At 46.5% G+C, this 25133-nt stretch overlaps 1 protein-coding gene across 34 annotated transcripts in view; it reads left to right on the top strand.

Moving 5' to 3' along the window:
* The window catches only part of LOC110387542, a 143065-nt gene that overhangs the window by 56321 nt on the left and 61611 nt on the right, over nt 1-25133 (top strand). For 22 of the 34 annotated variants that reach the window (XR_002432570.1, XR_002432577.1, XR_002432579.1 and 19 more), the window contains exons 4-6: nt 13645-13712; nt 14283-14394; nt 18145-18251. Coding sequence is in view for 1 of the 34 variants with exons in the window: in XM_021375743.1 (XP_021231418.1) it covers nt 13649-13712; nt 14283-14394; nt 15514-15682; nt 16035-16084; nt 18145-18251 (502 nt within the window). In the remaining 33 variants the exon portion in view is untranslated. The other 12 variants (XR_002432560.1, XM_021375743.1, XR_002432566.1 and 9 more) reach the window with 11 other exon arrangements.

Below are 25133 nucleotides of genomic sequence, written 5' to 3' on the forward strand. Positions count from 1 at the left end.
TTACTCTAATATCAGGGTGTGTCCTATTTTTTTTAGTGCTTTGATCTCACAGCATCCCCAAAGTGGAATGCAGTTCCTGTTTGAGAAATGGGAAACTGAGGCACAGAGGGGCCAGGCGACTTGGCCCAAAGTCAGCCGGAGCACAGCGGTGTTTCAGGGACGTCACAGAGTCACAGAATGGTTTGGGTTGGAAGGCACCTTGCAGCCTAACCAGTTCCAACCCTCTGCTGTAAGCAGGGTCACCTCCCAGCAGACCAGCTTGCCCAGGGCCCCATCCAGTCTGACCTTGAATAGCTTCGGGGATGAGGCATCCGCCATCTGAGCAAAGAATTTCTTCCTAATACCTAACCTAAATCTCCCCTCTTTAGTTTAAAACTATTCCCCCTTGTGCTGTCACTACCTGCCCATGTACTCAAATGAGGACCCGCCCGGGTTTTAGGCTCAGACCTTCCTCACAGCACGGTGGTTTCTGCACGTAACGTCTGCCTTGCTGGCTGCTCGCTGCCGGCTGATTCAGGTGAGCACGCGTCTCTTGATGCGTTGTGCACACACAAACACAGACGGCGTTTGGAAGCTGGGATGCGCTTCAACGGCGAGGGGGTGGTTGGGAAGCGGGGTTTGTTATTAAACAGCCTCTTTGCGTGGGTGCTGTGTATGTGTTTTTAAAAACCCAGCGCCTCCCCGCTCTCCTCCCATTTCAGGGCTCTACAAAAAGACGGAGAACAAACCCCTATTCAAACCTGCCCCGTGCACGCATGGAGCCAGCAAAGACATTTTGCTGCAGCTGTGGGAACCTCGGGCCGCCAGCGCCGAGGTGTCACATGACGGGCTTCAATCACATCCCGCTCTGCGCTGTGCCGAGCACGCAGCACGTTTTAACTGCATTTGCACTGATTTGCTTCAACCAGAAGACGCTGAGTTATTTAGCATTATTGATTCCTCTTGACTTATTGGGTGCATTAGTTGCCGTTGACCCTGGCATCTTGCTGGAACAGACTGGCGCGTCATGTGATACCGTCTGGCTTTGTCCTTGCTCCGAGTCAATTCCTGTTTTACTCAGCAGATGTCTTTTGTTCCCGACAAAGATTGCTCATCCGATTGTTCGGGGTTAGTGGGTGTGCCCCGTCCTGCCCGGGTTCCCAGCTGCCTGCCCCAGTGCTCCCAGCACCGCTGGTTTGCGTTTCCTCCCCTGCTCCCCGGGGTCTGTCTGGGTTCCGTCTGATACCAGCTTCTTTCTTCTGCACGAGGGTCCCTGCCAAGCCCCTGCAATTCTGTGATTCTGTGAAAACAGGGCTTGGTTTTTGGGAGGTCTTTTTGGGAAGCACGTGGGTTTGAATAATCCAGCATGACTTCCCTGCTTGGTTTTCGTTTGTATCAGCAGAGAATCGGCCCACATTGTATGAAGAGTTTACATTTGGGGCATAGAGCTGTGCTGCATTGGAAGGGAAAACGAAGGAGCTAAGGATTGTGACAGAGATTTGCATGGCAGCCTATGGGATTTGGGTTCCCAATCCACCCCACCTATGCCAGTCTCCCCTGGATTATGCATTTTTGCTCTTCAAACAGTATGCATCGCTGTAAAGCAGTATGGAAGCTATGTCAATCTGATTGCAGCTCCTGGGTGTCTCTAGTGGAGTGCCTTGAGGGCGTGTCACCATAGTGAGCATTTTGGGATGTTTGAGAAGCAGGGATTGGGCTGCTTCGATGTCCTGGCACGTGTGGGTTAGGGAAATGGGAGCAGGTCAGGTGGGGGCTGGTGGTGCAGGAGGGGTGAACACATCTCTGTTGTCTGCTGGTGGCTTTTCATACGGAGCTCAGGGGTTTTGCTGGTGTAGTACGGTTTCTTCAGGCTCTGACCATGTCTTGCAAGAGTTCAGCTGCTTGTGGGGTTGGTGGGCTCCCCGCTTCAGGTGGTGCTGGCACAGTTTCTGCTTGGTCCCTTCCATGTGCTGGATTGCTTTTCTCTCCAGAAAATGAAGAACAGGATTGTTACGACTGATCTCTGCTCCTGCCCCTGTGGGTAGTCTCTGCTTCTCGGCATTGCACCGCTTCCCTGCAACTCTGTGTAGAACCTCAGTGAGGTCCATGAAAACTGCTAGGAGCCCCATTATTTTTCATTATTATTCCCTTTTTTCCATTATTAATTCATCTCAGGAACTAAATTTTAACGTTTTATTTAATTTAGCATGGCTTGACTTAAGACCACACTATTCCTGCTTAAGCCACAATAAATTACGATGTTATCAACTTACCCCGCTGGCTGCAGCTTGTTCCCATGGCATGGAGAGCTTTGGAAAAGAGGGCTTTCTTCCTTCTGCTTTTCTGCCAGTGGGAATTGGAGGGGGAAAGGGCAAAATCAAATTTATTAAAAAAAACAAAAACAACCCACGAAACTGTTAAAGGGGAACTGGTTGTGGTGGCAAACTCCCCTTTCGGTCAGCCCTGTGTGTGATCCCCCTCTTCTGGCAGCCTGAGGAATTGGCTGCGGTGGAAGCATTGCAGACCAGCACAGACAATGGGGCTCTGGCGAATGTGATTGCAGTGGTATCGTTTTCATTATCCCGGTGAAAGATCTTTTTGGAATTAACACAGCACGCGGTGTAACTCCGCCGTGGATCAGGTTCGCCCCAGCGCAGCCCTTTTGCTGCAGTTAATTTGCGTGCCGATCTGTGCGTGGCCGGATGCAGCTCAGCTATATTTGGTCTCCTCTATTTTTAGTGTGTTTGGCAGGGCTGACAATGGAGGAGACTGGTTCTCCCCTGTCTGGCACCTGGCATCGCCGTTGGTGCCTGCGAGAAGACGAGGTGTGAAACGCTGCCGTCCTGATTCGGTGCTGCCGTACGTTTTATTTGTCTGCATACAAACCCCGATGGGTAGCAGGCTGCCGAGAGCTCTGCTTCCCACAGCATCCTTAGTAGGGGCTGTGCACGAGCAGACAACAGGCAAAAAAAGAATCGCATCAGGTGCCCGATGCTTCTGCCATGGACGATGTCGTTAGCCAGGAGCAAATGTGGTGGTGAGAAAATGAAAAGGGAGATTAGGATCGAAACTTCTGGGCTGGGGAATTGCGGTGTTTTTCTGGGTGTAGGTACTGAGATTTTCTTTGGCTCAAAGCAGAGGTAGAGGCAAGCAGCCAACTTCATATCCATATCGGAGCTTCATCTTCCAGAAACTGAATCTAATCATAAAGGTCATTGAGCTAAAGACATGTTCCTGACTAATTGTCTAATATCTGCTATCTTGCTCCGTCGTATTCCTCTTTCTTTTGCAGCAGTAATCACATTGGAGTTCATAACCTCTACCCAGACGTTTTAAAGGAGGCAGGAAAATATTCTGGGGAAGGTATTGAATTACAAACTGGATTTAAATTGAACGAGAACTGAAGGCAAAGAGAGAGCTCACAGTGCCCCCCACCTTAAGGCAGTAGCATTCCCTTATTGCTCTCCCTCCTTTCCACGTCGGGTGATGAGATGAAGTCCTCTCTCTCCTTCCTCCTCCTGGGCTCCATTTACTGTAATTCCTGGCTTCACGTGGCAGAAGGGCTTGAACGTGGGTGCAGAAGCCACTGTTGTATGCAGAATGAGCTGGAGAAGCTTCTTGGAGCCCGGAGTTTCCTGGAATAGGAACATTTCCCCTATTTCCCAGGGTCTCGCCAGTCCTGAGCCTGAAATGGAGCCCTGTCTTGGAAGATTTCTTCTGGCTTCACGTGTGTCTGCTGTCCTGCAGGGCCGTGCCAGACAGAAGTCAGTTCCACAGCTGTCAGTGGGGGAAGATTTGTATTTCTCTTACTGGAGTGGGAGCGGACTCCTATGGGATGTCAAAGGTAAAGCATCCAGAATGTGGCAAGGTAACGCTGCGGTGTGTGACCAAGGAAGGAGTCATCTTGGTCTTGGGTAGAAGGAGGTGACGATGGACCGTGGGTTGATAAATGGTTTGGGCTCAGGGTGAGCTGGTTTGTTGCTGTGTGCTTTCAGTCACCTTACCTCTCCATTTCTCCCTTCCTCTTCCCTCTTACAGTGTCTTGCAATCTCAGTATTGAAGTTAGTGCGGCATAATGGGGCCTCCATGCCACACGGAGCCCCTGGGAAATGCCACGATACCAGCAGCATTCGGGTGAGCCTTAATGCTGGCCACGCAGCTCTTAAATCAGGTGCCCTCCTCCTACCCTGGGGGGAGCACTGCGAGCACTGCAGGAGCCGTCTGATGGAAGCCCTGGGCTGTGCCATAATGGATCCATCTCCCCTTCTGCTAGAAAGTTTCCGAAGTGTAATAAATTCACTCCAGGTCTGCACTGAATGCAAAATTGATCAGACTGCAGGAGCCACGGGGAATCAATTCTGCGTGCGTCCGTGTGCTGGCGCGTGCGCGTCGGCAGCGCAGGCTGGGTGTGCGCTGCGTGTACGTTTGCTCCCTTTCTCTGCTTCCTTCTGCACCGGCCTGCGGATGCCACAGAAAATTGATCATTATTATTATTTTTTATTTTTTATGAAATAAAAAAGGCGAACCGTGGCATCAGGCAGTTCTGAGCCATCTGTCTTGTCAGGAGGGAAGGCACACAGGATGCTTAGTTAGGATTATTCATTATAAAGAGCCACGTAAATAAGTTTCAGCCAAAGGTGAATCCTTCCATGAGAGAGGAATTTTCTCGTTTCCCCCCCCCCCAGCCCATGGGTAAGCACAGGTCCTCTCTCCTGTGCAGAGCAGTCGGCACAAAGAGCGGATCCAGCTGCAGGGGGGGGCTCCTTCCCTGCCCCCCATCCCGCCGAGGTGCTGAATCATTGCTGAGAAGGCACCGCAGCATCCCCCGCGCGCGGCTTCCTAGAAACACGGGCACGGAATCAGATACATCTTTTAAAATCAACCAATCCAATAATCTACTGCAACAAAGCGGGAGCTGCTGAGTCACAACGCAGCGCTTTCTCAGCGCTGGAAGAGCTGGAAGTCCATTGCTGTAGCTGGGGAGGTGGCATTGGGGATGGGTGGGCATCCAGAAATGGGGGCAGAGCTGAGCTGCTGCCTTTGGTGACTGCTTTTTTTTGTTTTTTTTTTCCCCTGTTTATACATTTTGTTGCAACCCACAGGCAGGTTCTCAGCTGCTGCCATGGTGAAGGGCATGTCAGGATGATTCCGCCTGTGTAAGCTGCTCTGTAGCCAAAAGAGATGGCATTGTACTCCTTCATTTCATGAATATTCACTGTGCTCTGAAGAAATCACAAAGTTCACGGAGGAGATTCGACTTCCAGCGGTACGCTGCGCTGTCTGAGGGGCAAGCTGCGTCTTCCTTTTATTATTTCCATATTGTATCATGCTGAAGAGCCTCTGTTTTCAGATCATGCCAGAGATTACAAAGCCCCACAACTCTCTTCTGTCCCCGAAGAATCAATCAACCTAAACTAATACTTTAATGACTCCTTTCCCTCCCAAGGAAACAAATTCAGGCACACACACGCACACACACGGACAAAACAAAACAAAAAAAATTGTTTTAAAGAAGCAAAGGGGCTGAGGAGGACCTCGTCTGGTCAATGGAAGAAAGAGACGGATGTCTGGTGCCATGGCAATGGAACGGGGATTACTTTGCACTGGAAAATAGGTTCCTTTTTTTTTTTTTTTTTTTCTTTTTTTTTTTTTTTTTTTTTTTTTTTCTTTTTTTTTTTTTTTTTTTTTATTCCAGTGTTTTTTTTCTCAGGCAGCGAAGAGTTGTCACTGAGTCTGAGAGGCCCATTTAGAGGAAAATGAGCCTCTGAGCAGAATTGAATGCTTGCTTTCACCGGCTGCTGCTTGAACAGTCTGCTTTGCTTTTCGGGCAAGCCAGGATGCAAACACCCATATTTGTTGAGAGCACTTTCACAATCCCAGTGTGTGTGCATATGTGGGTGTACGTATCTGTGTAAAACAAGAGGAGCTGGGTGCAGACTTGGGCTGCTTGGGATGTACGTTACTTAAAAAGCAGCAAAGATTCGGTTGTAAAAGATGCCTGACGTGGCCAGGTACACGGTGTGTGGTTGTGAGCATCTAGCGTTTCCCTGCCAGGATTATTGTGCCTGTTTCAGGGAACATGTAAGGTTTTATTGCCATTAGATGTTTAGAGGGATTAATTAAGCCACTTCCTGGCAAAACTTCTTCTTGGTGGTTGATGGAGGATTTTGGCTGTGGCTCTGCGCTGCTCCCGATTCTAAATGGTTTTTTGGAAACAGGTTACGAAGTTCCAAATGGAAGAAAATGTTTTGTTCGTGACAGTGTTGGGTGGAAAATTCATCTGAGGACCGTAAACGTTTTACAAAGAAAATGGCCAATGGAGACTTACCAAAGTGACGCTATTTTCAAGAGATTTTAATTTTATTTTTAAACGGCATTTTGAGTGTTGGAACTTTTTAGAGGCTTTGGCTTTTCTGTCTCTTCTTGAGGTGAAGGAGAGCCTGGTTTGCAGACATGTTTGCCAGCCCAGAGGTGATGGCACAGAACCCAGTGCCCGGACACGAGGCACGAAGTCGACCACGTAGAGCAGGAAGAACCAGGCCAAGGAGCTCCAAGGGACTTTGGTGGTGGGACTGGATGATCTCAGCGGTCCTTTCCAACCTTTGTGATCCTTGGGCTTTCCTGCACTGGCCAAGGGATCCCCTGGTGATGCCAGCTCTGTAGCATCTGATGCCCTTGTGATAGGGACCTCTCCCCTCTGCTCACTTTCCCTCTTTTTAGCGTTCATTCCCATTACAAACGGCAGAGGCAACCCAGAAGTTGGTTTCACTGTAGCACGTGGCCCTGATTCTTTGCTTCTTTGGGCTTCCTTACTGTGGCTTTTCAGCACATCTGCTGCTGTAAGGAGCAGGCAGGGGTTTGGGTGTGCAGCTCCAGTGCGGGTCACTGAGGCACGCATCTCAGTGTTGTGAATGGCAGCACAAATTGCAAAATGCTTACTTCGTGCTGATGCTCTGAGACGTTGCTTTTGAGCGGAGTAAAACTGCCTTACAGTATGAGCCAAAATATGGATTTAAACTACATTAATCTTCTTTTAAGTGTGCTCCGTGTTTAGCATAGCAGGGGCAGCTCAAGGCCTTTGCAGTGCTGCTGTAGTGCTTATGCTCTCTGTCCTTTCTGTGCTGATTGCTGCTCTTGAGCTGCGTTGTGGACGTGTGTCTATGTCTCTCTCCTCTCCCGAATGAAAAACAGCTCCTCTCTTTGATCTTCACTCGTTTGCTAAAAAGTAACCCCAAATAATTGCTATTATTACACTGAGGGTAGGTGGTGAAATGAGGCAGGATTTGAAAAAAAAAAAAACGTGACCCTCCTTTTCAGCCATTGCTAACGGTGAAACATAGAATCTCTGTCCAGGTAAAAAAATTTGAGTTGTCATAGCAACAGCAGGATGGCTATTTATTTTTGGATTTCCATTTTCACTGATTTATTTAACACATTGACAATCCATTTATAATGAAGAGGAATCGAGAGGGTTTTTGTTTCTAGCTAGGTTTATACTAAACGGAGGTTGGGTTACAATTCTTTGTAGAAGATAAGCAAAGGTAAAAAAGGTAAATAAAAAAGAAACCGTGTGGATGTCAGGGGCTTTTCTTGCAGAGAAATCCAAGTGCTGAGTGGAGCATAGGACAGTGAAAAAACGACTTCTTTGTGTATTTTGTGTCTTCTGGAAGAACCTCAGCATTATAAAAGGGAGCAAAGCTTTAAGTCCTGTGCAGCGCGAGGCAGAAAAGCAGTAGGTGCTCCCCTGCACCTGCCTCTGCTTGCTTGCACACACCTGATGCATTGCACACAGCTCCTGGGCTCCTTGCGTGAGTCAGGGGGTGTCCAGGGCTGTGAACAGAAGCATCCTTCTCCCTTGGGCTGCAGCCTCTGCAGCTCTGCCAGGCTCAGTGTCTCAGATTGACCTTCTCCTCTGCAGCATTGATACATGAGCAGGAGGGAGGTCTGGGGCTCGGAGGAGCTGCAGAGCAGCCTGGGGTGCAGGGAGCCCAACCCACTGTGCTTCTGCACAGGCTGGGTCCAAAATGGGCAGTAATTGGCCCTGTCTCATCCCGGGGTGTTTGTGCTGAAGTTGGATGTGCTCTGTTTTTGGGACTGCTGATCCCTTGCCAGTCGATGGGCCTTCAGCGAGGGGATGTGTCTGCAGGGCTCTGTGTGATGACTTCAGCCATCCCTGGGTGCGGGCAGCTTTGAGTCTAAACAAACAGGCAACCACGAATTAGCAGTACCTGGGAAATTTTGCAGCCTTACGCTGTGGTAGTCAAAGCCTTTTGACAACGGTGCAATGCAACAACAACAGCAAAAAACGACACCAACCAAATGCAACGAACAAGAATTACCTATTGGATGCAACTTCCTCCTGGAAATCTCACTGCAGTGCATGCCTTTGGGTGCCATCAGATGTTAACAGCCGTGCAGCCAAAGCAGGCTTTAGTATTGGGTGGCTTCTGAAAGCATTGGAAAATGCTGAAGTTCGAGGCAGGTTTTCCAGAAATGAGCAGTGAAAGCGGAGTGGAATAGCACAGCAAAAGCAAACCCAGCAAATTTCTGCCTGAGGAATGCGTCTGAGGGCGCACAGATGAAGCAAATCTCTCTGTGGTTTTCTCCCAGCCTGTTTTTCTGCAATTGCTCTGCAGATTGGTTTCTCTCTGGGGTTTGTTTTGTGATGGATTTGGGCGACTAAGATTGATGGCTCTAGAAGAGCTAGTACTGATGGCACATTTGTAAGGCTCAATAAGAATGGTGAGCCTGGCAGGTGCTGGGGGAGCCTTAGATCATTTTCTTTTATTGCCGTCCGTGGCCTGGATCTGGACTGTTCTCAAGACAAGTGAGATGGGCAGCCAGCAGCCAACAAAGTGTTGCACTTGCGGTCCTGATCCATTAATTTGTGAAATGTGGGCTTGTTGTTGGACCAGGCACTTCAGGGAAAGGTGAGCTCTGACCTGTGTGTTCAGTAAAATCAGCATTATTTCTGTGTCTGATGTTGAGCACGCAGAAGCGGAGCGCTGTCCATCAGAGTCATGGAGCTCTCCCCATTGATCCTGGCGGAGGGTTCAGCTTGCACATTGTCCTTGGGGCTGAGAGTTGGGGGAAGGGTGGGAAAACCCAGGAAATCAACTTCCAGACATAAATACAATATGGACAAGTCATAAACATTATTAAAGCAAGTCTATCCCTGCAGGGCAGGTTTTTCTTCATAATGCTTTCCTGATTACGCTTCCGCAAAGCTGGGGAAGTGAATAGTGGGCTGATTATCCATGGACCATGATCTACATCAGTGTAAAACTGTTTCCATTGTATGTGAGCAGAGAACTTTGCATATTTTCTGGAAGGGAATAGCCATCCTGCTTCTTATTCCGTCTTCAGATTCACAGTGGGCCTGATCCAAAACATAGCTATGTCAATGGGATTCTTTGTTTGGGCTCTTCTTATGTTCCACATTACCATTGCAAAACCTGCCCTGTTTATCATCTTAAGTATACATGCCATAAATAGGCCTAGTATTGACACAGTATGTGATCAAACCCCAAAGTGATTCATCAGCTGCTTTGGAAACAGGTAGATCAATGTATAGGCAATGAGAAATTATTTTGAATATCCAATATAAGTGGGGAAAAAAACCAAGCAAACCAAAGCCAAAAATGACTGACAAGGAGGTAGTAACAGAATGGTCTCTAATTGCTTTAAAAATGCCAGCAGTAAAAAACAGCCATCCTTGAGAGAAATCCAGGTCATTTTACATAGCGTTTCTTGGACGACTCCAGTTGTTGTGCTCATCTGAAGTACTGCTGGCTTTGTTTGGTTTCCATGTGCAGGATGGCACCGCTCGTTGCAAGAACCTGAATCTGCTCCTTGGGCAATTGCCACGAAGCATCAGACGTGCAAAGATTTGTGGCAGCAACTGTATCACATAAAAGGCTGCTCATCCTCAGTGTGGTCAGAGTAGTAGAGCGTTGGTATACAAGTGCACTGGTTTCTTTATTCAGTGATGATAGAATTTTTCCCAGCATCTTAATTAGCATTCATTTGCAATGTAATTCTGGTGCTGCGACAATTTGTACTGGAATATCGATGGATACGGTCCAACAATTTTGTTTCCCACTGTCACGTTTCGTAATCTTTTCAATATCTCCCTCCTGTAAACTTCAGTACAAGGTGGAAGTCCTCTTATGCAATATAAGTTTTATGCATCTGGGAACTGGTTATCAAACAGAGCAGTTCAGACAGGTCTCTGGTTTCAGAAATAAAAGAAGTAGCTAACAGAGAGCAGTGTAAATAGGAATTTCTGAGGGATATGCGGTAGAATAAGGGCATGACTAAGGACTCTCAGAAAGTTGAGGGCTCCGCTTGAATATCAGAAATCCAAAGTATCTTTTCTGATTTTCGTTAGCATAGCTAAGAATGAAAAGCTCCCATTTTCAAATAGAGATTTAATGCTAAGTGACACTTTGCATAATCTCCTTAGAGAGTCACTGTGTGCTCCTGCAGTCTGTGCTGTGGTTCTAGCGTTGGCCCGAGACTTGTGCAATGAAACAGCAATTCCACGCAGTTATACAGGAGCACGAAGGGATATCTCAGAGCTGGATGCTCCTAAAGCGTGGTTGGCACAGCGGTTAGTTCAGGTGGTTTGCCTGTTTGTCATGAAAATCTAACACTGAGAAAGCATCAGTGGGCAAGGTAAAGCATCTGGTTGTCAATTGCTACCAAGTGTGTGGAAAGCTCTTGGGTTTGTGGAGGAGGAAACTGCTGGAGGACCCCTGAGTGCTGAGGGCAGTGCCTGAGGCTGCTGGGTGCATGGACATGGAAGGCTGGGGTTGGCTCCAGTGCAGCTGCTTGTTCCTACTGCATGAACAGCACGTAAACTGCAGAGAACGTTCCTTGAATTTGCTGCAGTGTCCTGGTGAGTTACGTATTTGCAGCGCAGTTTCTGATGATCTGGGTGTGTTATTCTGCTAGCCATTTAGTATGTCATTCCGTGGCAATTTTCTGCTTACGGGGAGAATCGCCTTTCCTACCTTTGTCTGCATTCTCACTCTTCTGCTGCATCCTTGCTGCATTGTATCGTTTTGCATCCTGTCCCGTCTGCTGCAGAATTAAATAGGGCTTGGGAAGGCAGCAGTTCCGAACCCTGCTAGCTCACCCCAGCTCTGTCCTGGAAAGCCCCCTGCACTGACAATGAGACATAGATCAGCCTTTCTTCCCATTCAGCCCTCGGCTTCTTTGGTAAGACGGCAAAGATGGATGCTTGCTGTGATAATGGCGCTGACATTCGCTCACCAGGAACTGGAGTGAGACCATAATTTCATGTCATATAGGTCTCCAGTAACAATCAAACGCTAATGAGTGCCAGGCCATTAGAGACCTGGCGTGCACTCCAGTAGTATCCCACACTCAGTGTCCTCAGCCCATTATCCATTGTGTCTGCTAGGTATTGCTACAGTTTGCCCCAGCGGCAGAGATGTTGCACAACCCGCCAGTGACCACCCAGGGCTATTCTGTTTAGGCTGAATGCCATCTTTTCTGGGCAAGTGTACAGATCATGTCTTGAACTGTGCCAGACACACTGTTTGTGGTTCATTTTCTGCTTGTGAGCTTGGCTGAGCAAAAAAGGCTATATATACACGTACCAGTAGTGTTCATGTTACATACAATCTGACACCCAGTAGATGGTCTTTGGGGATTAATGAGGCACCCACTGCTGTACAGCGTGTTTTGGCAACAGAGGGGGCTGGTGAATCCCATGCCTGTCTTTCTTGTGTGTGTCTTTGGGTTTCTTTTTTTTGGCACATACATGCAACGAAGTACAAGATGCGAATACTGCCAGAGCTTCTAGTAGAATAGATGACATTTATATTGTTATGCAGTTTGCTGATCTAAACATACCACTGCCTTGCCTTGATAGCCCAGGGCAAGCGCTAATCAGCTTCTTTCATGGGCACCATGCCATCTGAAAGGGTGAACACAAATAGGGACAGTATGTGCATCATCTAGGAGTGCTGCAAGAACACGATTCCCAGCTGAGAGGATCCAAATGTGTCTGTCTCCTGTGCTTGCATGTTGGCATGAAAGAGAGAAGTGACAGCGTTAAATATAATGTATTTGGAATAAATCAGGGTTATATTCCTTAGCTGCTTCAAGCAAGTTTTCGATATGTAGGTCACCCCATCAACTGATGTAAATTGGCATAGCTTCACTGAAGGTGCTGGAGCTGATGGATTTTGATGTGCTGAACATCTGGCCCCGTGTGATTGCACTCCTTCCCTGCATGGAGCTCTGCATGCAGGTAGAAAGAAGAAGCCTAAGCAGAGGTCCTGTTCGTATTTTCCAATCTGGGACATCATCAGAGGCTGTTTGCTCTAAAAGGTGACAGAAGATGTGGAGTTTGGGCCCCTATGTAGTATTTGCAGCTCTGTTGCTAACACTTGGTGCTGGGCAGTTTGCCCTCTTAGTTCCGGCATCCCTTGCTTTACCTACTGTATGTAGCAGTACTTTTATTTAATTACTGCCTCAATACCAAGGGCATTAATTAAGGTCATAGCTGCAACAAGGGAAATTCTGCTTGGACATAGCAGGAGAACAACAACAAAACAGCGAGAGCGGTGCCGCCCTGGGGCACATTCCCAGCGTGGTGTGGGATCTCCATCCCTGGGGATGCTCGGGGCCCGAGTGGGCAACGTGGAGTCAGCGTTGGACTGGAAGGGGACACTTTCCTGAAGTAACAGGGAGCTCTGGATGTACAGCTCCAACACTCACAGCCCGCTTGAATTCGTTGTTAATCTGGCCCTTATCGCAGCGTTTGTGGAGGAAAGTCGTTGTTCAGAGGTTTTCATATGCTGTGGTATGCACTTTGTATTTCACTTCAGAGTGTAACCTTCCATGTACTCCAGGAGAACCATTTTCAGAGCTAATTGCTGAACGCTGCAGATGCAATACTTCAAATGGGTTACGTTAGATAAGAGTTTTTGTCAAAGAGGAAGAAATGTTCTGGAGGCAAAATACTGTTTAGGGAATATTGATTTGCATGATTTTCACTTCAGTTCATGGTTAAAATGGATTCTTGAGCTGAGCCGTGTTTTTAGGGGAGCGTGAGCTGAAGTCTGTTGGTGATTTTGTTCTCAAATCGTCAAACTTCGGTTGGCTTTGGGTCAAACTATGCCAAAGATCTTCTCATTTGAAAACAAACCTTGCGTCTTCTCAGAGATGGGAGGATGCTTTGGAGTTCTCATTGTCCCCTTTCTTATTTCCCTTGGACAATCCTCTCCACCCTTCTGTAAGATCAGGAGCAGTGTCAGCGATCCTCCTACCTGCCTCAGTTATTGTAGAAATTAAGTGAAGAATATTTGTGCGGTGCTCGGTATCGTGTTTGTACAAAGGTGCTCTAAGACGACGCTGCACTACTGGCACTGCAGGAGCTGCCATCTCTCACACATGGGCTTCAGGAGTTAATCAACTTTGGCAGAACTCAGACATTCGCTGTTGTAGCTTTTATTACTTATATTGAGAATACAGACCAGCTCTGTGAGTGCTGTTAGCTGTAGCTTTGTTGGCCCCATAGATCAACGTTATAGCACAAAGTATCTATGTAAGAAGTTCAGTGCTGTTTCGAAGGTGTTGGAAAGCAACTAGATATAACATTTGAGTTTAAAATCTTTTTGTCCCATGTAGGTGAATGTTGATGACTGAGAGAGAAGGGATAAACCAGAGTGTTTTACAGCAACCCAGCAGAACCAAAGGTATCTATGTTTGTTTTCCACAATTCTATTGAAGTGTCTTTAATTCCTTTGTCATCATTATTTGGTTGTTTTTAAAGGAAGGCTGTGGATTCACAGCTTCAAAATAAAAGAGATTGAGAGTGACGTGCACATGAGTCCGGTCACAAACAGTGACAGCAGAAGTGTGAGCGTGGAGCTGTGCTCAGTCAGCAGAGCATCAGGAGAGTGAATCTGGGGCTCTGAAGGCAGGAGTCGGGCTCTTCTGAAAGCTGGCACTTGGTCTTGTTGAACCTCCTGCAGCTGCCCTGAGCCCAGCCACGCTGCCTGGCCGCATCCCTCCATCGGGCCTTCCTTCCCCCAGGCACACCAGTCCTTCCTCCCAGCTCAGTGTCATCTGCAAAATTACTGAGGGTGGGATGTACTGTGCCAATGTTACCTGCATTCTCCGGGCCTGGACTCTCTGTCATTTTTAGGCAGATATCAGACATTCAGCATGTGAGCAGTGCTGAACTCTCCAGCAGTCAGTGGCTCAGGAAAATGTGGAGATCGCTTCTAATTCCACTACTGAGCATCAGTTCCCTTCTCTTTCAGGATCTGCCAATACTGGCGAAGTCCTTTCTCTGAACCAGACAACAGAAGCTGCTGTCCCAGTTCGTGGTTGCTCCTTCCCACTGGCAAACAGCTGGGGGGGATCTGCTCTCAGGTGAGATGTTCAGCATTCAGTCAATGGAAGTGATTATCTTTTTTTTTTCTTCTATTGGAAGACCTTTGCTAATCGTGATTTGAAGTGATAATTAAGAGCTAAAAAACCTCATAGCCTGTTGCCAGGCTCACAAATCCATTGCTTCTGCATAGTTGATTTTTTTTCCCTGTTTCTGTTCTTTGAGTTTTCATTGTTTCAATTAGCTCCTGCTACATCTTATGCCTTATTGCAGCTAACATTGAGCTCAGCTGTGAATTTCACACTAACTCTGAAGGCAGTACTGTGTCAGAAGGGAGTTTTGGTGGGGTGCTGGTGCTTGTGCAGGTTACAGAAGGAGAACGAAGAACATCAGGTTGGGTTCAGTACTGAATGATCGCATCATGTAGAGGTAACGCAAAGAACTAATCCGAGACAGGAACAGAAAAAGAAGTTATCTTCTGCAACACAGAAAGTCAGGTAGAATGAAAAGCAAACCTGAAAGCAGTGAATCTGTTTTACATCAGTGCAGGCAGAGCAGTGCCACCTGGGATTAGCTTGGCCATCAGCAGCGCTCAGTGCTGCAGATAACATGAGTGCCATAGCAACAAATTTTTAACTTGAAATTCCTGGCTGCAAGGGTGTGCGTTAACTAGGAAATGGGCTGGTGTTTCTCTGGAAAAAAAACTCCCTTTATTTTATTTTTTCACCCACCATCCTGCTCAGAAAACTGACTTCTTTTTGAAGTCCTTAATCAAGCATGAACATTTAGCGTTAGGGCAGATGCTGTCATTTTCTTCCGACCCCTTCAGCAAAAGCCCGAGTGGAATGTGTTGCATTGAGCCCTGAGGTTGTAGGATGGGTCGTCAGCGATGAGCAGCAGCCAAACCTGCAGCACATGCCCAAGGACTTGCAGGCAGATGAGTCACGTGTTGCAGGGGCCAAGTTTAATCCCAGAGAGAATGTTACAACACAGGAAGAAAGCCCTGAAAATAACAGGAATTGGTACAGTATTTGGGCCGTAAACACAAGTTAGAACAGTCTGGGTATTTGCTCTAATCCTCTCTGATTCTATTTTGAATTGCAATGTTCCTACTTGCTAAACCACTTTCTGTTTTTACACTTTTTTTACCGTGACATAAGGAGGAGGGATATTTTGGAAACTGGAAAACTGCCGCTTGCACCAGAATGGCATGCCACTAATTTCTGCAGCTTTTTTGAAGGGAGCATTGCCACCCGGCGAGCTCTGTCAGCCTCCTCTAGGATTCCCCATAGAAATCCCCACCCTCCTACAAGAGGAGCCGTGCCCCAGGTGAGAGGAGTTCTGTTTGCAAGCTCTCACCTGCTTCAAGTTAGGTCCTTGAAAATGATGCTCTGAGTATTTGAGAGGGCAAGGGGTTAATGTGCTGATGGGCTCTTCCTTGGTGAGCAGCAGCAATTCAGAGGGCCCAAACGTGGCCAACAGATGATGAGCACGCCCTTAATGTGGCCAGGATGAAACACTGATGTGCAGATTTTTTTAATTATTTTTTTATTTTATTTTTTTTAGTTTTATCTTTTTACCTGACTAGAAATTTGGGAAAGTGGTTTAATGTCAGCTAGAAGGTTTTAATGGAGGCCTGGAAGAAGAAATAAAAACCTTCCTGTGTCCACTTGTTTCTTAGGTACGCCACATTACCCACAGCCAGCCTTGCCACTCCCAGAGAAAGTTTGTGTAAGTCCTAAAATAATTCCATTTCGCTGTCCCACAAATATTCCCATTTGGTCAGCCTTATATAGAGTAATTACTGTTTAACATGGCAGTGCAGCTGGGTCAGGGCTTATTTTGGAGTAGGAGATATAAAAAGCTGTTTGTAAAAAAAGAAAAAAAGTAAAAAAGACCGTGTTTGTCAATCTGTCATTCTAAACAAATGAGCCTAGAAACTCGTTAGTTTACCGATTCTCTCCGTTTTAAGAGTCAGCATTCATGAGAGCCGCCGGCATGGGCACCAGAGGCACTCCTGGCTCATGCAGCACTTCAATTATAAAAATAGAATGGAGAGGAAGCCAGGTGTTGTGGTGACGCTGAGAAAGGGCTGTGGGGTGGCACGTGCTGAGGGAAGGGCAGAAAGCTGTGACCAATGGACACGGGGGAAGCTCAGGCTTTTTGTGGGCAGGTGCAACGTGCGAGCGCCGGGGAAAGGCATCTTGAAGGAAGCGTCTTGGCTCCGTGCTCCCAGTCAAGCAGGTCTTTGCATTTTCTGTGCCTGAAGCACTGTGCACAGAGCAGGCAGCTCATTCCCACAGCTGCGCTGTGGTGTAATTAGCTCTGTTTTACAGCTGGGGAAACCAAGGCAGTGAAAGTATTGAGTTGCTCCCGACGACCTGGTGAGTCATATCTTGGGTTTGAACTCAGGATTTGCTGGCTCTTGTAACTTCTGTGCGTTTTTTTTTCAGGCCGTGCTGAGTCAAACGTCAAAGTTCCTCCTGATTGTAATAACTTTGCATATGTGTATATATTTAATATACACTCGTGTATTTTATTTTTGTGCATATAGGCTATGTGTGTGTATACAGCTAGAAAAAAAAGAAAACGTGACTGTGTATACGCACGTGTCGTTTCTTACCGGCTCCTAAAATACAGGTGTCTCTGTGGGAAACCAGTTCTGAAGCTGTTTATTGTACGATAGTTCAGGAAGTTGAGAGTATTGTGTTCTCTTCCATGATTTCCCATGCTGGGTAGCTCGTTTCACCTCAAAAATTAGCATCTCAGCCTGTTTCACAGAAGACCCCAATATTTATAGTAATCATAGGAAAGAATGTTGTCCGCTGGGACGGAGCAGGAGGCTGTGGATCAGGACTCAGGGTTTGGTTGTCTTTTTCTACTCATTTTATGGCCTGGGACTGTTCTTATCACTCTTCTGTGCCTCTGTTTAATAGCAAAATGGGACCAGTAACATTGAGTTACCTTGCGTAGAACTACTAAAAGATGAAATTGAAGTTTGGAGACCTTTTAGTCGCCTTTGGCATCAGAGAAACAGAGCAGTTATGAGATGTGTTCCTGTGGTTTGGCTTTATTAATAATATGAACTCCTTCAGAAATTGTACTAATGAAATGAAGCTGGGAAACAAACCAGAAGCAGATAAAGACAGAAGCTGAAACCCTTCATGAGCCGTTAGACAATGTACTAAGAAGGGATGGCTATATTCTTGCATTGTTTCTTGTAAAAATTCTGAAATGCATACAGAAAATAGATTTCTCTATGGAACAAAAATTAGCAGAACGCTGACATTCCAATATTTTTTTAAAGCAAGACAGATCTGGAAAGAAATATACTGGGAATTACGAAAATGTTTCAAAATGAAAAGTTGAAAGTAAAGTTGAACAAAACCTCTTGGCTCAGAAATGGCTCTCGGGTTCCTTGACTCCTTCTCCGCCAGCTATGCCGGACTGCTGGTGCATGGCAGCCTGAAAGCCCTGAGGTCCAAGCTGTGAGCCAGAAACAGATATATCATAAGCAGGATTGGTGTGGAAGCAGACCTGTGAACACAAGTGTTCCTCTGCTTGAGCTCCAGCTTTGTCTCCTTTGCCAGCGCTGCTGCGTATGGCTGTTGAGGCTGTCCAGCATGTCTCAGTATTGCTATGAGACGAATGATAGCAGAAGATGTCTGAGCACCCTGCATCCCTGGGAAAGGCACAGAGGTTTAATTTCCCTCCTTCCCTATGTTTGCTGTCATCCGTTGGGCTTATATTCATGTTGCTTATATTAATGCTTCTTATTGTTGTTGCCCCAGGTTGTGCCTGCTGCAGGTTGGACGTGAAGAAGTGCACATCCCTCTTTTTTTGCCTTCTTGCTGCAGACTCATTCAACAAGGCCATTCAGGACTGAATTCATTTCCAGGTAAGGGAGAACCCCTTCCTACTTAGGTGGTGAAGTGGTCAATTGAAAATGAACTGATCACCATGATAATCAAAGCAGCATAGGTTGTAGCATACCAGCTTCACCTTTGTGTAGAGTATTTCCTACGTGTTCCTGGTAAGAATCTAATTGGTCCAGATAAATGTTGTTGTGTAGGCACTAAGAGTAAGTAGAAAAGAAGTCTGATCCCAGGCCATCAGGGACAGAATCTTTTTTCGTTGTAGGATGCTTCTTGAATTAGTCTAAAAGAGCTCTCACTTTATTTAAGAGGTTTTTATTGATCCACAAGGCTTCCTTCGTTGGTTCTATCTTCTTGAGTGGCTGAAGCAGACCTAGCTTACGATGGGAGTTCTTATTTGAGTTCATTTCTATCGTCTCAGTTGTTGCTAAATTTCATGCTTTTCTTCTCTGGAAAGGGGCACATGGTTTAGAGAGAAAAAAAAGTGTACGTTTTCTTCCAGTCCATTAATTTTCTTTCATGGAGCTCTGTACCAGTTTGAGTGCACAATTGGGAGGAATCAAAACACAGACATCTAGACTATTACATAAGACCAAAAAGAGAACGGAGTTGTTTTGAAGCCGAATATAATGTGTTTGTCCGAAGTCATGAACGTTTTTGAGAACTCAGAACATTCTTCCTGTTCTGCCTTAGGATGAAACTTAGATCATAGGAGCTGGAGAATGATCCCAAAATACTTGTAGCCAAATAGGTAACTGTAGACCTAATTCAAGGTCCTCGTGGAGTGAGATCAAGTAGGGGTTTGAACCTGATAATTATACGCACTCTTTTCTCTTTCTTCCTTCTAACTTCAAGGTCCATCCTTTTTTGAAGAAACCATCCCCATGGATGTCAGAAATATGAATGAATTCAGGTCAGAATCTTAGAATTTTTTTTAACTGATCTGATGTTTTTTGTCCAACTGCTCCCTCCAGTAAAAAAAAAAAAAATAGGTTGGCAGTGGAAATTTCCAGAGAAGATTTTCCTGCCTTGCCTCATAGTTGTATTATGTTATAACAGTCTAAGTTATAACTCTTCCTAAATGAACCTGCTTATTGTAAAGGACAAAAAGCACATGGACTATGTACACTGAAGGTGCATATGTCCAACCACAATGGATGGGTTTGCTGGATTCCTTGACCTCTTTTAGTTGGTGTGTTCCTCTGTTAGGAGCAGGCTGGAAGCTGGACTGAGCTCCTGCTGCTGCCAGTCACTTGCAGTCCTGGACAGAAAAGGAAACACCAGCTTTTCTTCTGTAGTCCGGATACTGAGTCACCTGTGTGGTGAAAGAAAATAGCCAAAGGGCTGCTGTTCCCCAGTGTCCCAGCATGCCTGGGGATATTTCATCAGGGAATTTAAAGCTTTAAGGCTGGGGCTGGTTCAGTAGTCAGTTGCACTTAAGTTGGTGGTGCACTTGATCCCCTGGTGTCCGAGGTTCCCATCCTTAAGCAGTTTTATTTTGCAGCTGGTTTTAAAGACATTGGCAACATCTGGTTGTTTTACATGGGTGTTTCGTACATGTGCTGTTGGTTCAAGGCAGCGTTACTTATAGTTGGAAACTGATTGCAACTCATCTGCAGCTTCTGGTTCCAGGCCTTGACCTGGGCTGTGGTGGGACTGGAAACCGTCCCACTGCTGCTGTGCTTTTCTGCCTAATGGGTTTTTGTGGCTGCAAGATGAAGAAACCACTGTTCCCAAGTCTCCGAAGGCCAGTGGTGACCAAGGAGCATGGCTGTGGAAGCTGACTCATCACACGCTGTCCTGTATCCAACTATCTGTGGCCTTGTGGAGTGGTTCCGTGCTCTCTGCCCGCCCCAGAAGGCTTCTGGAGGCCTTCAAACAAAGCAACTTCATACAACCCTGCTGGAGCGGGCATCGCTTCCAGCACTGCAGGGAAGATCTGTCCCCCTCTGTGCACCTTTTTGTTGTTCTCCCAGCTAGTTGTGCTAAGGAGTACCCAAGCTGGGAATGCTAGTTCAGGTGGGCTACCAAAGAAAGTTTTCTGCGTGCATCTAGATTGGTGCTGGGGCAGGATGCTAGTGGTCTTTGATTCACACTGGCTTGCCTTCTGCTGTGCAGGACTGGAGCGTGCAGTGCTGCCTTTCCTTGGCAGCTCACTGCAGCGCTGCTTTGCTATCCGTCTGCCATCTACGCTCACCTCTGCGAGCGCGGCTGATGCAGCTAATCTGTGCTTATCTGAATGCAGAGGCATAGCAGCAAGAGATTTCATGCAAATGTAGCATCATGCAGCCCTGCTCCTTCTCGCAAACTATTGATTATGTGTCTGATTTGCTCTCCCCTGATAATAGGCCATAGGCAGAAGCCAATAGGGCGAGGAGGACGAAAACCTGTCATGATCATTCGATGCAGCCAGTGAGCCAATGGGAGGAGAACACCCGTGGATTGGGTTGGGAGAGAGTAAGGCTGGGGGAACTGTCTTAGCAACAGCAGAAAGCATCTCCTTCCCCCTCCCACTGTGCAACCATACTGGAAAGTTCCTGATGATGTTCCTTGATGTATTTGTCTCGCTCGTGCCAAGTTTGTACGTGATTTGTTTGACTTTGACGTGTCTGCCAGTTTACCCTTTCTCTCCAAAACCCTTTGGAGAGGATAGAAGGGCATCTTTTCTTTGTCTGTCCTATTGAAACCAACTAATGAGCTCAAGGTAAAGTGATCTCTTGCTGGATTCATTGCCTGTGCAAGCCCTGAGTAAGTGAGTGAGTTTTGTATTGTCTTTTTGTGGTTGGTATCTTCCTCTTGACATCTTTCCAAGACAGCTAGAGCAATGCAAAGCTGACACCTCTTGCCTTGCACAAGAATAAAGGTAAAGAATCCTTGTATGCAGTCAGGTGAATCCCTAGCCTTCAAATCCAAATTCCCTTACCAGGCAGCTGGGCTCTTTGGTCTGGGAATGGGAAGATAAGCTTTCTCCTTGGAGCCCTCCCTGTGATCTGTGGGCTGAGAGAAGTCAGTCCACAGATCACACTGCCTTACCTCTTATCTTTTATCTGCCTTACAGCAGGAACTGTTCTTTCTGTCTCTCTGCCTCTCTCATGGTCAATCCATCATTGGTTTAACCAACCGAGAATGAAAATGGCAGTTAAATTTGTCCAAACCTTTAGAACATTTATTGAAAGCCAAACATTGGCACTTTCAGCACTCCCTTGAAAATGACCTTCATTGTCCTCCTCTCACCTGCTGCCTCCTCTGGCTCATAAGCATTCACACTTTTATCTCACTATTTGCATGCTGATAATAGACATAGATTTTGTTAGTCCTGCATCTGTCGAGACGGCGGGGACAATAATAGAAGCACCGTCGGGACCAATATATATTGGTCGTAGGAGAGTGTCCAATAATGTCTGGGTCAGGGAGCCTTTAACTGCAGTGTCAGGGAATTTAGTCAGCTGTCATCGCTTCTTAATTAAAAATAGCTGAGACTCACTTACATTCCATTGCTGTGTGTTAGCTCATTTGTCATCTTGTCCTTTGCTCTCCAGCAGCACCCCTAAACACCCTCAAAAAGGAGACAGCGGGTAGAAGTGCAGCAGGTAGGACAGCAGCTGGACAGAGAGCAGATAACCTGCGCCGTGAGCTGCTCGTTGGGTCCTGTGGGGTTTAACAGGATCCAGAGGGGATGGAGATACACTGCACCACAGTGTGCAATGTACTCTATGTGTGTATGTTATGTGTGTATATATAAAATTAGCCTCCGTGCACGCATGTGTCAGGGAATAAATCAAACGCTAACTGTCCTGAGGTTACAAAGAACTTTCCTTGGGGACAAACCAGCTCGTATTTTTTTCATCTTGGCTTTCCAGCACCTTCCTCTGGTCCAGTACTCTGAAGGACAGAGTGTTTTTACAGTATGATCCACTCAGACCTTTCCTATGTACATAAGTGATTGGATTCCTTATTCCTCGCTAAATGGAATTTAGCAGTATCTGTGATTGCTATCACCTTCCAGTAGATTTCACTAATTTATTTGTGATATTCCTAGGGGGACAGGGAGATGGGAGGTTACACAGAGGTTCAGGAGCTGCAGAGGGAGATAAATAGCATGTTGTAATACCATTACTGAACGAAAATGTAATCCCCTCCCCCTGCCCAATAAAAAAGAGTGTATTGTGATTCCAGTTAATGCTCGGAGCCAAGGGACAGTTTTGGCATCAGGAGAATTTTTCAGGCTTCCTTTTTACAAGTAAATCAGAGGTGGAAGGGCATTAGGCTGACTAACTTCCTGAACTGGAAGTTGCATCCGGACTACCATATTTAATTGTCTATGATTGACCTATCTTCCATGAGTTTTGCTAATCCATTTTTGAACTTGTTTATATATTTGGCCTCCGCATCATTGAGTGGTGATGAATCCCACCATTAAATCACATATTGTTTGAAAAAGTTCATCCAGGATGTCCTGTACAATGCTATCAATCTGTCTGGTGAGTAAATGGATGGCTGTTGCCAGGGCTTTGGACTCCATCAGCCCGATATTGGTGGTCATTCCCCAGCAGACCACGTCCATCCCTTGCCCCAGTCCTCCCATGCTTCAGCACCTGTCTGGGGCTGCAGGGGAGCAGTGTGAACTCCCACGCAGGGTAGCTCCCATGGTCCCACTACCAAGCAGTGATTTTGCTGGCCATGCAGAGTTATTGCTCTCAGGACAGTGCTCCTGCCCACGTGACTGAAGACCCAGTGATACTTGTTGGTGTTTTTGCTGAGAGTGTGTATTTCCTGTTCGGTGGAAATTCACATGCAGTTTGCAGGATGACCTGAGATTAATTTAAGTGGTTCTCTTCAATCTGATCAGTTTTCCCTGAGTCCATAGGGCAATTTGTAGGAAGAACAAGGGGAAGACACCTGATTTGACTTTATATTGTTCAGGGATTTGGGGTAATTCTGGGGGGTACTGGTTCAGGGGACCAGAAGCAACAGGTTCTGTTCATCTGAACCCTAAGTCATCGAGCTAAGGACAGACCTTCATGTTAAAGACGTTTCCAGAGTGCGGTATTTTTTTTTTTTAAACTAATTAAGCTCTGATGACTTCAGCTGTATTTTCAGCCTCTGATTAAGGCCATGATACTAATTACACTCTTGAATTATTAAAAATGCAAATAGTCAGACCTGTGTGCAACAGCAGAATTGTGTTTCCGTGCTCCAGGACAGCAGTTGGGAATATTTGGCAGAATCCCTTGTGGTGACAAATTTTTCATCTCCATGTTTTTTTTCCTACGGCTGCACTCCACTCGATGCAGAACTGAAGACATTAGCTGCTGGGCTAAATGTCTTGATTGCCTTGCAGCTAGGCAAGTAAGTTTGATTAAAATACAGCGAAGTTTGGGAAGGAACCTTGGGTCTCTTAACATCATGACTGTGGCATTTTCACTGAATGGGCAGCTGGGATTGAAATACCATTTAGTCCTTTGAGAGCGAGTCTGCTGCCAGCAGCAAAACTCTTGGAGCTGCATTTAGACTATGTACTTTGTTGTCAAAGTTCAGGAGCGTGATAAATTATTTAGGCCTCTAGCTGTCCCACCAGACCCTATCTCTGGCATCCCTGCTAAGATGCATGCACCTTTAGTTAGACATCTATACCAGGAGGTCTGGTTGTGCCCTTTCCTTCAATACAGGTATTTATATTTTTTTGTGGCGCTGCTAAACAGTGGGGAGTCAGAAGGATATTTTGATCTCCTTGCTGTCAACATCTCATCAGGCACCAAGAACAGAGTGATAGCCATCCCTGTGCATCAGGACATCTTTGTAACTGTGAAGAGGGCTCATTTCTTCTTCAGATGGATAAGTCCTGCAGAACCACGACTAGCAGGTCTTTGGGGTCAGTTAGCAGGACTTTGGTGTGAGATGGAACGCTGTAGGCTGGGAGCTGGCTCCCCAGTGCTGCCCTATGCCTAGGCTGTGAAAGCAATTTCTATGTTTACTGTAAAAGGTTTAACTCCAAAGCCTGTAGTGATACAATGAGTACTGTCCCTGTCCGTGCCCTGGTCACTCCAGATGTGCAGCCCTTCTGGTAGAGGCAGTGGCCAGTGGGACTTGGACACATCTGTCCCTCCCCACACCCCTTTTGTGCTGCCATTAAGGAGGCTCAGCTAGAGCTGGCAGCGTTTGCAGCCAGTTTGCAGCTGGGGTATTAGAGGGAAATGGCAGTAGGCAGTCTAGTTATAACCTGCCCGGAGGGAAGTTTCTTCCTAATGCCTATTTAGGTCATAATAAAGACATAAATTAAAAAAAGGTGTGCAAGACACTATTCAAATGCACCAAGCGCCTGTCATATTGAATAAACTGGAAGTGTTACTGGTCTGAAGGTATAACTACTTATTGGAATCACTTATCAGATAAAAATACGACCCAGTGTCTTCAGTTGAGTCCAGTCAATGGCAGGCACAATGGGGAAGCTATGTCATTTTTTTCCTTCCCCTCTCGAATGTCCCTTCAGCATGTTAAAACAAAGAAATAAGTGGTCATTACTTTACCTATGACAGTTGACTTTTTTTCATCCTCCCGCTATAATGGGCTGCAGGTGTTTCACAGCCAGCCCAAGCTAATAAGGACAGACATTCTGGCTGCATGCCAAAATTATAAAACTGTCCAGGGAGAGAAGAAAAGAAAAGACAAGGCGCAGGGGGGTGGGAAGGAAGGAAAAAGAAAGCACGGGAGTCACTCCATGCTGAGATTTTGTACTTTTGTGTCTCCTGAAGTGAATACATCAGTCAGGAATCAAAGGTTTGCAAAGTCATTCAGCCCCTCCAAATTAGAAGGCGAGCCATCTGCCCGCCAGGATGGAGCTCTCCTCAAAGGCTGCAGGCCAGGGCTAATCTCGGTGGCACTGGGGTAAGCCCAAAGCATCTCCA

The sequence above is a fragment of the Numida meleagris genome, chromosome 23 (genome assembly GCF_002078875.1).
Source record: "Numida meleagris isolate 19003 breed g44 Domestic line chromosome 23, NumMel1.0, whole genome shotgun sequence".
NCBI classification, from domain to species: domain Eukaryota; kingdom Metazoa; phylum Chordata; class Aves; order Galliformes; family Numididae; genus Numida; species Numida meleagris.